At 42.7% G+C, this 15,838-nt stretch overlaps 2 protein-coding genes across 2 annotated transcripts; one reads left to right on the top strand and one right to left on the bottom strand.

Moving 5' to 3' along the window:
* Positions 1–2,994: 2,994 nt before the first annotated feature.
* On the top strand, positions 2,995–9,597 carry LOC146493853 (uncharacterized). The gene is made up of 3 exons (XM_085148725.1): positions 2,995–3,306; positions 4,618–4,663; positions 7,774–9,597. The coding sequence occupies exons 1-3, from the start codon at positions 3,243–3,245 to the stop codon at positions 9,380–9,382; spliced, it is 1,719 nt and encodes a 572-aa protein (XP_085004851.1). The 5' UTR covers positions 2,995–3,242; the 3' UTR covers positions 9,383–9,597.
* A 113-nt stretch (positions 9,598–9,710) lies between these two features.
* On the bottom strand, positions 9,711–14,910 carry s100v2 (S100 calcium binding protein V2). Its single transcript, XM_085148726.1, has 3 exons — positions 14,617–14,910; positions 12,715–12,846; positions 9,711–10,984 (listed from the first exon to the last, which is right to left on the bottom strand). Exons 1-3 carry the CDS (start codon positions 14,623–14,625, stop codon positions 10,814–10,816), a joined length of 312 nt encoding a protein of 103 aa, XP_085004852.1. The 5' UTR covers positions 14,626–14,910; the 3' UTR covers positions 9,711–10,813.
* Between the last annotated feature and the right edge of the window lie 928 nt (positions 14,911–15,838).

Raw genomic sequence — 15,838 nt, forward strand, 5'->3', positions numbered from 1 at the left:
AAAAATCTGGTACTTTTATTCCATAATTAATACCATCATTTAAAAAAGTGCAAAAGAAGTTATTGTAATTACAGTTCTTACAACTACACACTGATGGATGTGGATACTGAAAGACCTGAGCTTTACTTCATGTAATAACACGATAATACTGCCATAAAAACATTAGTACTGTTCACTTTACTATATTTGTTCTTAAAAACATTTTAAAGTAATAAAAATCTTCTGCTGCTGTGTGTCTTTGTGTAAATTTTCACTTAAAACTACAAAAAAAGAAAAGCAGAAGGATGAGATTTTGTTCTACAGTGATAACTCACTTCCTGTGCCTGAACATTTAATTCTGCTAACAAATAGACCAAAACAGAAAACTACAACAATTTGTTTTGAAAAACAAATAACAGTTCAAACGGTTTTTATTGAGCTATAAAAAACAAGCAGAGTTAAAATGAAAAACATCTGGAAACTAAACCAAGAGTCACGCTGAACGTTTCGCTGGTGCTGCAGAAACTGTGCAGACGGCAGAGTTGTGTTTCAGTTTAGGTGCAGCTGACGTTCGCTGTGAACGACTGTGTACAGATACAGGACAGGACTGTAGAAAGGTAACCGCTGTGCCTCAGGACCGCTGTCTTTGTGCAATGAGGAACAAACGCTGCCAGTCCTTTAGTAGCGGGACGCGCTCACATTCCAGCCAAATCGTCTGACGTTCCCCAAAGAATACTGGAACTGGCTGGTCTGCCACTGGCATCCCATTCTCTCCACAAATGAGAGCACATCATTTCAGGGAAGAGGACCGCTCAGTTTTCTTCTTCCCTTTATCATCTTTTGCTACGATATCTGGGAAAGGCATCTGTTGAGTTAAACTGAAAAAAAGGGCAAACTATTAGTAATCAGTGACTAAACACTTCACATTGGGCTGACACTAAGGATTCGCTTCACTGGGAAACTACACACAAACTGAACACACAGTGTGAGGGAAGATAAGATGATGATGACGGAGAAACAGGCGATATATACAAAAGAGGGAATCAGGCAGAGAGGGGACGCAAAACTGAAGACAAACGAGAGGAGGGACTGTCAAAATAAAACAGCACATACGCACACAGACTCAGATAAAGCTTGACATAGAGACAGAACACATAGATATTAGACAGATAGTAGTACCATACCATAGTTACCAAACTCAGAAGTGACGGGGTCGATACTTCAGAAAGAAAACTATAAAAATGGAACAAAAGTGCAAACCACTGAATCACAATGCTGCCCAGTGCTTCAGACATTTGCAGGTTTGAACAGGCTCCAGTGTTTGCTTTTCAACTGTCTCTGTTCATTGGAGCAAAAACCAGGGCTGGACTGGTAATCTGGCATACCTTTGAACAGTACCAGCAACAACTAGTTACAACTAGTAACAGCTTGTAACAGCTACAAGCAGCTAGTAACCAGACCTGCTGCTCGCATCAGCTGTGGAGAAGTAAGGAAGAGATGGAAGAAGGTGAAATTAAATGGTAAGAAAACAGATGGAGGGACGTAATTCAATTCTATTCAATTCAATTCAATTTTATTTATATAGCGCCAAATCACAACAAAAGTCGCCTCAAGGCGCTTCATAGATACAGAGAAAAACCCAACAATCATATGACCCCCTATGAGCAGCACTTTGGCGACAGTGGGAAGGAAAAACTCCCTTTTAACAGGAAGAAACCTCCGGCAGAACCAGGCTCAGGGAGGGGCGGGGCCATCTGCTGTGATTGGTTGGGGTGAGAGAATGAAGACAGGATAAAGACATGCTGTGGAAGAGAGACAGAGGTTAATAACAGATATGATTCAATGCAGAGAGGTCTGTTAACACATAGTGAGTGAGAAAGGTGACTGGAAAGGAAAAACTCAATGCATCATGGGAATCCCCGGCAGCCTACGTCTATTGACGGATGTTAGTAATCAGGAAGGGAGAAATGCAAGGATTAAAATGAACGGTTGCTTTGATCACGAGTCACTGCTAATAGCTCAAGTGTGACTTTTAATTATTGTCACATGTTGCAGGAAACTAAGAACTAACCCGACAACAACTGTACCTGATTAAAACCTTTTTCAATAATAATAATCATACAAAGTGAAATATATACACATATACATTTTTGTCCCAGTCCAGCCCTGCAAAAACTGTCAATAACTGAAAACGTGCAGCAGGGGGAACTTGTGCACGTACTAATCCAGTCAGGGGTAAACTGCTGAAAACAGCTTCCCAGATTGTCTCAGACTGAACAGGATATTCTACGGTTCCATCCATTTGTTTAAGCAGCTAAAGTCATATTTTAAGCAAGAGTGGGCAAGCGTGTTGTTGGGGCAGTCACCAGCAGTCAACAAGGAGTTTGGCAGGTGGATTTTCTTATGTCTTTATCCTGTCTTCCTTCTCTCACTCCAACCAATCACAGCAGATGGCCCCGCCCCTCCCTGAGCCTGGTTCTGCCGGAGGTTTCTTCCTGTTAAAAGGGAGTTTTTCCTTCCCACTGTCGCCAAAGTGCTGCTCATAGGGGGTCATATGATTGTTGGGTTTTTCTCTGTATGTATTATTGTAGGGTCGACCTTACAATATAAAGCGCCTTGAGGCGGCTGTTGTTGTGATTCTGTGCTGTATAAATAAAACTGAATTGAACTGAGGTGGATGAAATTGTTTTTTACTGGTTTCCACAGTTCCTGTTAGGTCAGTATATTTGTAGTGTACCATGTTCCCAATGTACTGGATGTTAGAATCTAAATATGTCAAGGGAGAAGTTTTTGTTTGCTTTATTAAATTATCACTCATAAAAGTGAGACAGAAATTAATCATAATTCATAATAGTTCATAAGGACACAGAGCCCCGCCCCCAGCTTAACACATGACTCTAGCTGAATAAACAAATACCAGCTGGTTAGCAGAAAGGGACGGGAACACCTCGAGCTTATTTTCTTAGCATCGGCTGTTGTTCAGTGCACTTAGGATATGATTATTACTAATGTCACAGTTTTCATTCCACTAGGAAATCGAGTCAGTTATGAATGGTAGTAATTCACAGTCAGAGCAGAAAGAATATGTTGGTGCACACACTTTAAACAGGGAAGTAACTGTTTAACTGCATGGGCATAGATGCAGGTTTGTCATTTACATCACTATCTAACCAAATGTGGGCAGAGATATAACCTGAAGCTCGTCTATCTGCTGAATCCACAGTGAACTGCATTTCAGCTGCACTTCACAGAGCGGCACAGCCATGTTGAAACTCAGTGGATTTTGGCTTATTGTTCAGCTGTCTTTGGCAGCAGGAATGAACTCTGGTAAGATCATTATATGTTTTTTAATGTAAACATATCTGGATGTCTTTTTTTGAAATAGCACTTTCATCGTAGAATAGTCAAAGACGGAATATATATATCAGTAACATGATATCTTAAAGTCTACAGCACCATTGTTAGTGGTATTTACAGTGATAATGTATTTCTGTACATATGTAAAACAAAGCTACATTATTTTGATCTGCAATAATAAATAAAAACGCATCAGTGGAAAAAAATGTCCGAAATAACTTTAATTCAGCCACCAAATGAATACCATTCCTCAGTAAGAGGATAGTTCGAGCACGTTGTTCCTGTTTTTTGGTCCTTTGTTTATTTAGTGGGTGACTAAGGCTACGTCCACACGTACACGGGTATTTTTGAAAACGGAGATTTTCCGTTTTCGTTTTAAAAATAATCCCGTCCACACGTAAAGGCAGAGATGAAGGAAAACGCTGCTAGGAACATGCCAAAGCAGCAGGTGGCGCTATATTCCTATCCGTGTAGAAATGTTGGCCAATCAGAAGTCTAGAAGCCTCGGTGGGAAAAAGTAAACAAAGCTGGGGCATAGAAGCAGAACCGAGTCGTATGTGTGGAGGGACAGTAGCTGTGTATGTATATGTAAGCATTTAAACACTGCAGAGAGTACAATTAACAGTAACAGTATTGTAGAAATTCATTTCACCGAAACAATAACGCACAGTGTGACGTCAAAAAATGCGCACACCTTTGACGCTGTGTTTTCTGCGTTTTTCTCGTCCACACGTAAATGCAAAAATGGAGTTTTTAAAAATCTCTGTTTTCAGTGACTAAAAACGCCGTTTACGTGTGGACGAAAGGTGCAAACGCATAGAAAAATCTGCGTTTTCAAAAATACCCGGGTACGTGTGGACGTAGCCTAATACTAGGACTCAGTAGGCAGATGGCCCTCCAAGTCCCTCATCTGCATACTCTAAACTACCCTTTGCAGTGGGGATAGTGGGTGCTGACCAGTGAGTGTAGAAAACACTACAGTCAATTGGTGCTCACCTTGGTCATACTCCAAAATGTTGTTGTGGCAGCCCCGGATCTGTTTTCCCTGCCCTGTGGTGGGGTGTGGGAAGCTGGCCCTCTCCTTCCATGGGTAGACCTTATACGTTTCTTAGGCTGGAGTGGGGAGGGAAATTTGTGCGGGTTTGTTGACTGTGCCTTGTGGCCTTGTGGCCATCTGCCCCCCACACTGTCATTATTGCTTATGACATATCACTGTGCACATAGGACCTTCCCTGATAGTACATTCAGACAGATTTATTGTTTGATTCTCTGTCATTGCAGACGGGAATGTTCAAAGGAATCAATCCACCTTCTTTCCAGGACACTGGTAAGCCACCACATGATGTAACAGACTGATGCTTTTAACACTACATTAAGCCTGGCAGGGAACAAACGCTGCATATCTGTAGGTTCAATGTTAGATAGAAAAACAATGTCCCTTGACATTGACAGGGAATGCTCCTAATGAGACAACAGATCGTGTCCTGGGGCATCTCCTTCCAGATCTTGACCAGGGTATCACTGAGCTCCTGGACAGTCTGAACCTGGCAGTGAGGGACTTTCATATACAGTAATGTCCTGGAGGTGTTTTGTTGGATTTACGTCTGTGTAAGGGCAAGTCAGTCATATCAGTTTCTTGATCTTTCAATGCTCTGATCAGAGGATGAAGGAATACTCGGGCACTGTTGTGCACCAGGAGGAACCAAGACCGTCTGCACTAGTGTAAAGTCTGATGATGGGTCCATGGATTTCATCCCAATACCTAATGGTAGTCATGGTGTTGTTGCCTAGCCTGTAGAGGTCTGCTTCCCCAGACCATCACTGACGCACCGCCAAACCAGTCGTGTTGAATGATAATATAAGCACCAAAAATTCTTCGTGGCTTCACCAGGTGAACCTGCTGTCTGTGCTGTGGAAATCAGTGGTTTTCAGTCGTAGACCTACCAATTCTGGTATTTTATGGCATATGCCAGTAAGGCTCCACAGTGTGGGACAGTGAGCACAGGGCCCAGTGTTGATGTCAATTCTTCAGGCCACCCAGACCGCACAATCCGTTTCTGATTGTTTGGTCAGAGACATTCGCACCAGTGGCCTGGTGGAGGTAATTTGGTTGGGCTCTGGCAGTGCTTATCCCGTTTCTCCTTTAACAAATGAGCAGATATCCGTCCTGTTGATGTTTAAGGACTTCTCTGGCCCTGTTTAGCTCTCCTAGAGGAACCGCCTCTGTCCTGGAATCTCCTCCATGATTATGAGACTATGCTGGAAGACACAGCAAATCTTCTGACTGTCTGTGCAACCTCTCCAGGGCCAAGGTATTGCCTCATTCAACCGTTAGGAAAATGACCCTACTAATATGCAAAACTATTGAAAAATTGGTCAGAAATGGTCTAGCTGTTTTGGGGGTTGTGTTATCTATTGTGCACCTGGTGATAGTTTCACTAACACCAAAGCAAATGACAGTGATCAACAACCCCCCTCTCCCAATTAACTGGCCAGATCAATATTCCAGATGTTTAACTGAGTTGATGATATACTCTGATTAAAAAGAGTTCCTTTGATATTTGAGCGGTGTATTTGAGCTTAAAATCATGAAGATAAATTTGTATTTCTAAGACCTAGAGAAGGCTTCAGAGTATCACTAACATGGCTGTAGACTGACGTAAGCAATACTTAAAAGTAGTAATGTTAATAATTCAAATGCTTGTTGGGCGGGGGCAAAGGGCGTAGGCCCTGGCAGACTATTCCCCGCCTATTGAGATGACTGGGAAACAAAATGTGACCTCTCTGGTGGTGAATGAGCCTGAGCTAGTGCGCAAGGTTGGAAACATCAGCTAGATGACTCAGGTGTGACTCATGCCGATGCACGCCTTGGGTTCTGGAGCCAGTCTGGAGAGGAGCTGGACTTTGTTCTAGTCCAGTGTTGCTCTCAGAGAGAAGCAGCACATTGGGGGTGGGTATTTTTGTAACCCCTTGGCTTGCTGCCTGTATGTTGGAGTTTTTGCTGGTGGACGAGAGGGTTTTTTCTTGTGCTTTTGGGGAATGGGTCCTGACTGTCGTTTGCCGGATGATCTGATATCATCGTGTTGGTGTTGTTCCCAGATCATCATGAAAATGTTGTTCCAGGTTCAACATTGCAAGTGACCAATCACATTATTGTGACGTTATTCTTTTGCACACCAACCCATTCGTGCATTTATGAAATTCCACTGTTGCAAGGACAATATCAATTCTGCTTAGCGTTTATTAAAGGGTTAGGGTCCGTTGATCGGCGGACAAAGGCGGTTTCTCGCAGCTTAAGTACAGTTTTTTGTTTTACGCCGGTTTTTCCCGAAGTCGCAAAAGTATGACATCACAACATTCTGATTGGTCACTTGCAATGTTGATCCTGGAACAACCTTTAGTATGATGATCTGGGAACAACACCAACACGAGGATATCAGATCGTGCGTCGTTTGCCCTCATGCGCTGAACGATAGCTCAGGGTACCCAGCCTGTCGCTGGGAGGGGCTCTTGAGGGTGCTCCATTGGGTGACTCCATTGTCCTACTGGGAGACGTCACCGGTCACATGGTCACGTGGTCACATGTTAGTGTTTTGAAATTGCATAATCAGATCTGTGACTGTATGTTCTGAACACTGAGGAAGAGAGGAGCTGAGCGGTCAATATATCACCTGATCACCACCTGGTGGTTAGCTGGATCAGTTGGTGGGGGAGAATGCTGGACAGACCTCATGAACCTAAACATGAGGGTGCACTGGGAAGGCCTGGTAGAGGCCTCTGCCCATAAGATCTTCAACTCCCACCTCTGGCAGAACTTTGACATCATTTCGAGGAAGGCTGAGGACACTGAGTCCATATTGACCATGTTCCACACCTCCATTGCTGAGGCTGCTGTATGATGCTTTGACTTCAAGGTGGCTTGTGTCTGTTGTGGTGGTAATCCCCTAACTGGACAGTCAACATCTGAGGTGAACAAGCTGAAGAAGGAATTTTATTAGCCTTGGTTAGTGTATGGGACTTTGGAGGCAGATGATGGACACTGGCAGCCCAACTGGAATGCAACTTGGGCAGTGGCTAAAGCAAAAACTTGAATGTGGAGGGAGTTGAGTGAGAGCGTGGAAAAAGACCAGAATCGCTTTGAGGCAATCCCAAAGTCTTTTTCCAAGGTTCAATTGTAAGGCAATTCAGGAGGGGAAAAAGGTCCTAACACAGTGTAGGGAGCACACACAATATCACTTTACCAACACAATGTCAGAGAATAACTAATTGCCAAAATCATACAGTGTTTTCTTTAACTGGGTGTTGCCTACTTGGTTTTTCTTATGTGATAGATGAAATCATTCCAGTTTATTTAAATTAGTCAGAAAGTTATACATTCACATACAATGAACAATTTGAGGCATAATTAATGTCTAACAAAACTCATGTAATCCTCAGGGAAAATGACACAAAATACAGCCATCAAACGATAGTAATCATGGAAGAGGAACCTGCAGTGATTGAGTCAGCCACTTACCTGTTCCAGAAGCATCCCCGTTCATCAAATCTGCTAATGTACCATAAGAGGGCACTGTACGTTCTGCAAGGAAGCAATTTGTTTTCGACTAGAAATCATGACATTGTACTGGTTGGCCATGGTAGTCAAAGCCCTACTGGAGCAGCCCAGTTGGCTGGTTATGACCCAAAGGAACTTGCCAGGTTTGTTTTCATCTTAAAAACTAAAACAAACATTGGTCATCTTGGTACCATCAGCCTCATAAGCTGCAATATTGGAAATGACCAACACTTCATGTTGCAGTTCCTACAAACTCTCCGGTCTTTCAGTGTGGAAACAAAGCTCAACCTATACAACACACCCCTGTCAGTTAATTCTGATGGTGATATACTGACGACAACTAACGGTGTCTGGAGGTCCCATGAGCACTACAGCACAGTCATAGCTGAACTAAACCAAAGAGGTGATCTGGTGATAAAAAAGGAACTTGGCTGTCCAGGACCAGAAGTTCACAATTATAAAGGAAATATTTTGTATCTGCAGATACTGGACTGGCCAAGCCACCCTCAAATGTTTGTCCCAATGGAGCTGCGCAAAAAGTATCACTTTATCGACTGCCTGGAGGGGCTGACTTGGAGCTTGTTTTTTGAGGAAAACGAAAGAAGGCGTGCTCCTGATTATACCACCGATGATTCAAGACACCTTAAAGCAATTTGGCTAGAAAAGCCAGCAGCAGGAGAAGACAACATTATCCTGAAGCATATCATAAGCATTCAACATCTGCTAGTGGAGATACGGTACAATGCCAGAGAAGAAATTCCATTGGACCTTTACTACGTTCTCAATGAATGCATTTACAAAGTAAACGGGAAAACTCTGAATGCAACTCTGGTGGGAAAATTCATGAATCCTGACAATCAAGTGGAAATTGAAAATTTTCTTCAGAGCTTTAAGGACCAGCAGGACGAGTCCTCCCTGGAGAAGCTGAGAGAGGGTCTCAAACCATCAAAATTCAATGACTTCTGTCGCCAAACCTTCCAGTTTCAGCAGTGTAATTACAACTGTGAGCGATGGGGCCATTATTTCATGGCAGCTGTGTTTTCAGCATCGGTGCGTAACTTCAGAACCTTCTCACTTTTCCTCATGACTGTCATTGGTTGTGAAGTAGGCCACTCACGAGGAAGTGACAGTCCCTTGTGCACAGCATTTGTGAGGGATGACCACCCCATGATAACTGATCAACCCTGGCCTGAACATTTGAAACGAGGATTCTACGGCTGTGCTGTTGACAACTTTGAAATGGCACCACAGAACATGCAGATTTGGTTAGATCAAGTTGTTGCAAAGGAAAATGCACTGTACATTAAATCAAAGCAGATTATGAGTGCTATTATCCATGACGAGCAAACAGAGCTAGATATCTTTGGGAGGGTTAAAGTCATGAATAAGTACGCATTTTCATCTTATCTTGAATTCTTCCGAGGTACGCCCGAGGGGAAAAAACTCAAAAGAGGATGTGCACCGTCTTTGCATGGGAATATGAATCCATAATGCTGGTGTAACAGTTCATACTGTCCACTTCATTGTTTTCATTGTACAGTTACAATATTTTTCTGTGCTGAAAATACTGTACTCTGGATGAATTACAACATAAAACTAAAAAATGCTTCACAGTCATCTACCGCTTCACTTTTGTAGCTAGAAGAATAAAAGAAAAATCTTGATGCATTAAAAGCATTAAAACAGAACTCCAGAGGTTTTTGTGATGTCTTCTTATGTCAAAATATTAAATATTCTAAAATTAAACATTTAACTGCATCATATAAACCAGTTAAATTATGTTTCTTTAAAATCAACAAAGGAACGCCGTAACAACAGGTGATATTGGGAAACTCGTTACATGTTTATTTAAATGTTCATTAAATCACTTTTCTTTTGGTGTCAAAGGTCAGTTACAAAATATAAATACACAGAAATCAGAATCAGAGCATTGTAGAATGAGGGAATATTACAAAGGCACAATTTGAGATTTCAAATATAATTCTAATATATTATTAGAAAGAATACAAAACAACATGTTTTGTTACTGAGAAACAATTTACTCGCGAGTCAACTTTCTACAAGCCAGGAAATAAATTCTACACTTCAGAGGTCTGAAAGTGATGAATATTTCCAATGACTTGATGCTAAATCTCTCTTAAAGTTGACCACATAACTGGAAGGTCACCTGGCGTGACTATTATTAGGCAAGGGAAGGCGGAGCTTGTTTTTTGTTCCCTTTTCTAAAATAGTAAATCATGTTTTACCTTCTTTTTTGTATTTCATTGACCTAACCATTTAAAATGTTGACCTCTGACCTCTGAAGTTGAAAATACCACACCAGCAGACCATTAATATAGTGATTTGGACCAGTTTTAAAGCACCCAACACTTTTGCAAATCAAAAACATGACAAACTGGAGCGACATGAACGGGACAGAAGTTATTCACTCTGGTTTTGACGATAGCTAACAGCTTTCTTTTTCAAACAACCAACTTAGTTCCATGTTTATGTTTTTAATAAAAGCAGAGGTGTTTGTAAGATTTATAGTTTTAAAATTTGTAGAACACTTTTTGGACCAAACACCCAAAGAACTAAATATGATGAGCATCCTGAAGCAACAAAACGAGAAGAACATTCAGACACCAGGGACACTGTGGTGTCTAATCACACAAGGTTTAGGCTATTGTAACATGTGCAGCATGATAAATGAAAAAAAAATACAAAGGAGGACAAATTGAGTATTTTATTCAAAATCAGTTTACATTTTACTTTGAACTTAAAGTAATCTGAATCCAAAGGTAAACGAGTTAAAACTGTAATGTTTAGTCATCAATGTTAGAATGGACCCTTGTATTCTGTCAATTCTTTATGAGTGTGATGTGTTTGTGTTACTCTGCCGAGTTAAATTTCCAAATGCGTGTTGGGCTGAGAAGCTGCTCTTTACAGGAGAATACAGCTGCATGACGAGCCCTTCTGACCACTGATGTTGCCAAACTGCGAGGTGGCTAGTGACTGGATTAAATTCCAGAAGTGCTTGAAAGAGATGCCCTCGCCATCACCTACACCCATCTTCCGCAGGATATCACCAAATCCCTGGTCGGTGCCGACCCCCTGTCAGAACAGGACAAAACAACTCACGTTAAAGTGAAAATGTTAAACACCTAAACCAGACTTACAAGAAAATATCATTCCAGTTAATTACAAACCGTTAGGTTACTGATCACAGTTCGGAATATCACCTACGACAAATCTGATCAGACAAAAACAAAAACAGGGAGCACTAAAACTTTTACCCAGAATAAAACTGGTGCAACTGAAGACACTCTGACAAGACTTGCTCAAGATACTGAGCACCAAAATGGTCCCAACGCATCCACCGGTGTATTTGTGCACTCAGAGTGCAGGCATGTCCGGTCACACCACGCTCATGGAGCACCACTTTGACATGCCCTGATGTGATGGCGGCTCTACAGGCTAGCTGAACACAAAAGGCAAATAGTTCAGGCAGAACTGGCTGTGATGCTGAAGATGAGGGTGAAAGTCCCACAGTGCCTGGTGTAGCCCCATGATTCTTGCAGTGATGATGGTCTATACGGCTCTGTCTGGACTACCGCAAGGTGAATGAGGTGTCCCAGTTTGATGTTTCGAATGCTCCGGCGTGCTGACCCAGCCAGAAGGAGCTGAAACCTACACTACTGTTGCTCGCACATAAAAACACTGTAAATAAACCCTAATGCAACGCTGCGTTGCATCTTCACATGTTTTTAGACCAGACTCACTCTGTATGTTTAATTAAATGGATGAATCTTTTACTATATGCAATATTTGACCACTTTATTAGGTCCACATTGGTCACACAGGGTTGGATCCACCTTGTGCTCTCACAGCTGCCGTAGTACTTTGTCTTGAGATGCGGTGACTGTGGAGTCCCTCAGTAGATGGATATAAAGGGGTTTACATGGTCAGCGATAATCTTCAAATAGGCGGTGGTATATAAACTATGGTCAACTGATGCTAAGGGACCACAAAGGGCCCCAAACCATTACATGCATTGAAAGCAGGATGGAGCAGCAGAAATCAAGACTCAAAAGGTCAGATATTTTCAAAAGTTGTCCAATTTGTTGGACAACTGGTTAGATTGCCTTAATGAGCAGAGGAAAAGGTGTACCTAACAAAGTGGCTGGGGAGAATATATAGTGCTTTTCAAGTCTTACTGACACTCAGAGCTCTTTAGATGAGTATTAATGATTAAATACTAGAAGTGTGCATGTTGGCATTTTGTCTGATAGCACAGCTGAACCGTAAGTTTGTACAAAATAACAAAACAAAACTGCCAAAAACTCTCACAGACTTATTACTACCATACAGAATTATTAGCATGAATAGAAATGATTTATATTATTGAGGAGATTAATGAAAAAACATTGAAAAACATGTTTCAGTCAATGAATCTGTAGAGAGTTGACGATGCAGGAGAGACTGATGTGCAGTTTTAATCTTAATGCCTGTTCGTTAACCTGACCGTGTCAGAATTTACTTCTAAGGTCTAACCAAGTAAGACGGCCTCAGAAACTTTTACAGAACAGCAGTTATGTTTGCATTCAGAGGTTAAGCTGAGACGCTGTTAGATTAATGGAAAGGAGTGCAAGTCTTCAGAGGATTAACATTTTTTAGTGTGTGTTTGCCTGTGTGTGGATTAGGCTTGTGTAACTCTGTTGTAAGCGTGTTCCCCTTCGTCTTTGTGCAAGCTGAATATGGTTAGGTGTGGCCACGCCCATTTGCTACAGATAACTGCGAGCCGCGGTCAGAGAGAAGCACAAGGAGGCTGACTGTGAACTTACCTTCATCAGATTGGGCATCTGGGAGGACAAAAGATTTTTGAATTCATCACTTTTCAGCGTCGGAGACTTGTCGGCTGAAGCGGAGTGGAACTGGCTGACCAGTGTATCAATGGCGCTCTCCAGGTCAGAATACTGGGAAAAAATAAAGGTGGAAAAAAAACAAGAAAAGAGAACACCAGGTAATTTTAAAAGAAAACTGTTTTTCTTAACAAGTTTATCATGTCATTTACCGTAAAACAGAACAAACAAAAAACACTTGATCTTGCTTTATGAACCACATTTAAGTCCAATTTTACCTGTACATTAATTTAGCGTTTAATCTCCCTCAGTCATGGCCAATTTAGAGTCAGCAGTGAACCGAACTAAGGACGCTGGAGGACCCAGAGGAAAGTTCCCACTCAGGGTTCAGACCAGGTGCCTTCTCGCTGCATTTTGAGCAAACACCAACCTATAAACGCGACACATCATTGCCCCATGAAGTCATTACAACGAGCCTGCTGAGAAACTCATCCAGTTATTATTCCTTGGCCATCAGAACAGGTTCCAGTGCTCCTGCTGTTTCTCAACGCATGTGTGGCAGCAGCTTTGTCAGAACCACACCCTTTCTGACTAACGTACCACAAGCTGCAGCAAGCCTTCCTCACCGTTGTTAAAAAGTATTTCAAAGAAAGCAGCAATGGTCAGGAGATCTCTTTATTTCACTCAATTTGTTGAAAGTCTATTAGTGATTTAAGTTAAATAGTTAACGGCAGTGCTCGTTAACATATCGAATCCAGCTTGTTGTAAAGCTTGATGTGAACTCCACACAGTAGAGATTCAAAAATGAGGTGCGACAAAGTCCGGGTCAGTTTGCGGCTCTGTAACGCCCGTGTGCTCCTCGATCGTGGGTTATACAGCGCTGGCTTTCCTTCAGGAAATTCCATGCCTCGACTGTTTTGTCTCATTTACTAAACGGTTCAAGATGTATCCATGGAATAATGCGAGATACTCGTTCCTGTGAGCAACAGGGATATGAGAAGGAGCACAGAGAAACAGGAAAACGAGGAAACGCTGCAGAATCCTGGAGCACACGGACACACAGAGGTGGATCACTCGTGCAGATAAGACTGCTGTTTCAATACGAGCTACAAACGTGTGCAGCTGGTGCCAAATGAAAGGAGTTAGTGAGCCCTTCAGCCATCACGTGGAACAGAATTCACCATTTGGTGTCTCGTTAGTGGCGAAGAGTCAAAACTCTTCAGCAAATATGAAACTGGTTTGATTTCTGTCACGTGCTGTGGCTGTACAGCCTTTCCACTATACCCGAGACTCACTGTCATCCTGCGAGACAACACCCATCAAGATAACTAACATTTCATCAGAGGATAAAGGTGATTACTCAACTTTTCATTCACAGACACGCGTGTAAGTGCTACAAAACGCGACCCACAGTATAACAGACGCTTTCACGGGTCAAGGTACTTTTACTTTAACTGTTTGTTACAAATTAGCACAAAACTGATGAATTACACGCGTGTACTGTTACGACTTCGTTCGTCGTGGAGGAGCGGCGGGACCCTGCGCTTAGCGCTTCTTTTCGGGGAGGGGCCGCTGGCCGCATACCTCTGAAAGTTTCTCCCCGAAAGAAAGTTCGAGAATAATCCACAGCTGATGTTTTAGTCGCTTCTAAACGAGAAGTTTTTACACCCTGTATCCAAGCCCAGTCCCCCCGCTGATAATCTGACGCCTTGTGTGACACGTTGCTCCTCCGTGAAGCGCACAGAGGCCATTTTTTAAAAAATTCCACATATTAATTTCGCACCAAACCACCTTTTTCCGGTTAAAGAGCCGACGGTGTAAACGTCTGCTGCCAACAGGTCCAGTTTTACATGTGGGCACTAAGTAAAAGTTGTCCTGACCTACCTGAGGCATGTTGACTGCGGTAACTCGTCTTCCTGTGTTTCTCGCTGCTGGAGCGCTTCAGTGATCCCTGCATCTGTCACCAGCTGGCAGCATTCCGGGATCCTCCCTCCGCCACAAAGAAGAGCCAGGAAGGAGCCGCGCTCTTAGATAATGCCGACGCAATGCCATGAATTTACCACAGTTACACAAGACAGTCACACATGTACGTCTCAGGCTGTTTTCAACGAGTGACTCGTGAGTGTGTCATTACACAGCACAAAGGATGTGCAGTATTCAACAGTTGTTCCACATCTGGAAACTTTTAGCAAAGCTGCAAACTGCTGTTCTCTGCAACAACTGCTTTACACGGATGTACGCGGTACAGATTATAGGAAAAGTCTCTAAAAGGATGTTCAATGATTAAAAAGAAACAAAACTAAAAAGACAGAGGCAGCAGGTACGAGCACATTCCTGTTATCCGGTTTGTGTGTGGCGCAGAGGGGGGGAGGGGGTGGGGGAATATTGGAATTTAAAGAACATAGGCGGACTTTTTTAAAGTGCTGTATCCAAGCTGGGAAAGATAAGAGCAGGCTGCATTTCCCCCCGCTAATAAAGACCCGCTCCCCCTCCTCCTCATGTATGCGCCGGTGTTCGCACGGTGAAGGGTTAATGCCACACCCAATCCCAGAAGCTGCAACGCAGTTTCAGCAGGATGCCGTCAATCATTCTCAGGATCGTAGCTCCTCCCACAGGTCCTACAGTAACAGACACACGGCCTCCGCTCTTCAGTCCTTTAGACGCAACTTTAATTCTTTGAAATACAAACATTCAGCGACATTTACCCACAAAAACGGGCACCAAGCTTTAGCTCTCGGGGCTTTGACAACTGTGCTAAGCTTCAGATGGGTTTTATTAGTTACCCGGGTAAAAGACTTGTTTGTGAGTTAGTCTTTGATATAAGTATATTAGCATATTACTGGAGAACCGGCTACATCTCTGAAAGCCAGAGACAACCATCCATGTGTTCATTAACTTTCCCCACATCGTGACTGTGGCTGTGTCCCATTTCAGGGTCTGCACGCTTGAAGTACGCGCACTACGCGTACTTCAAGCGTGCGTACTATAAGTACGAAAAGTGCGGAAGTGAGAGGCTTGTGAAATGGGACGGTATATGCTTCGTCGCGCTGTTCAGGTTGCCTAGCAACCATGATACTAACCGCGAGACACGTTACATACAGCTTTG

This window comes from Neolamprologus multifasciatus, chromosome 22, assembly GCF_963576455.1.
Source record: "Neolamprologus multifasciatus chromosome 22, fNeoMul1.2, whole genome shotgun sequence".
Classification (NCBI taxonomy): Eukaryota; Metazoa; Chordata; class Actinopteri; order Cichliformes; family Cichlidae; genus Neolamprologus; species Neolamprologus multifasciatus.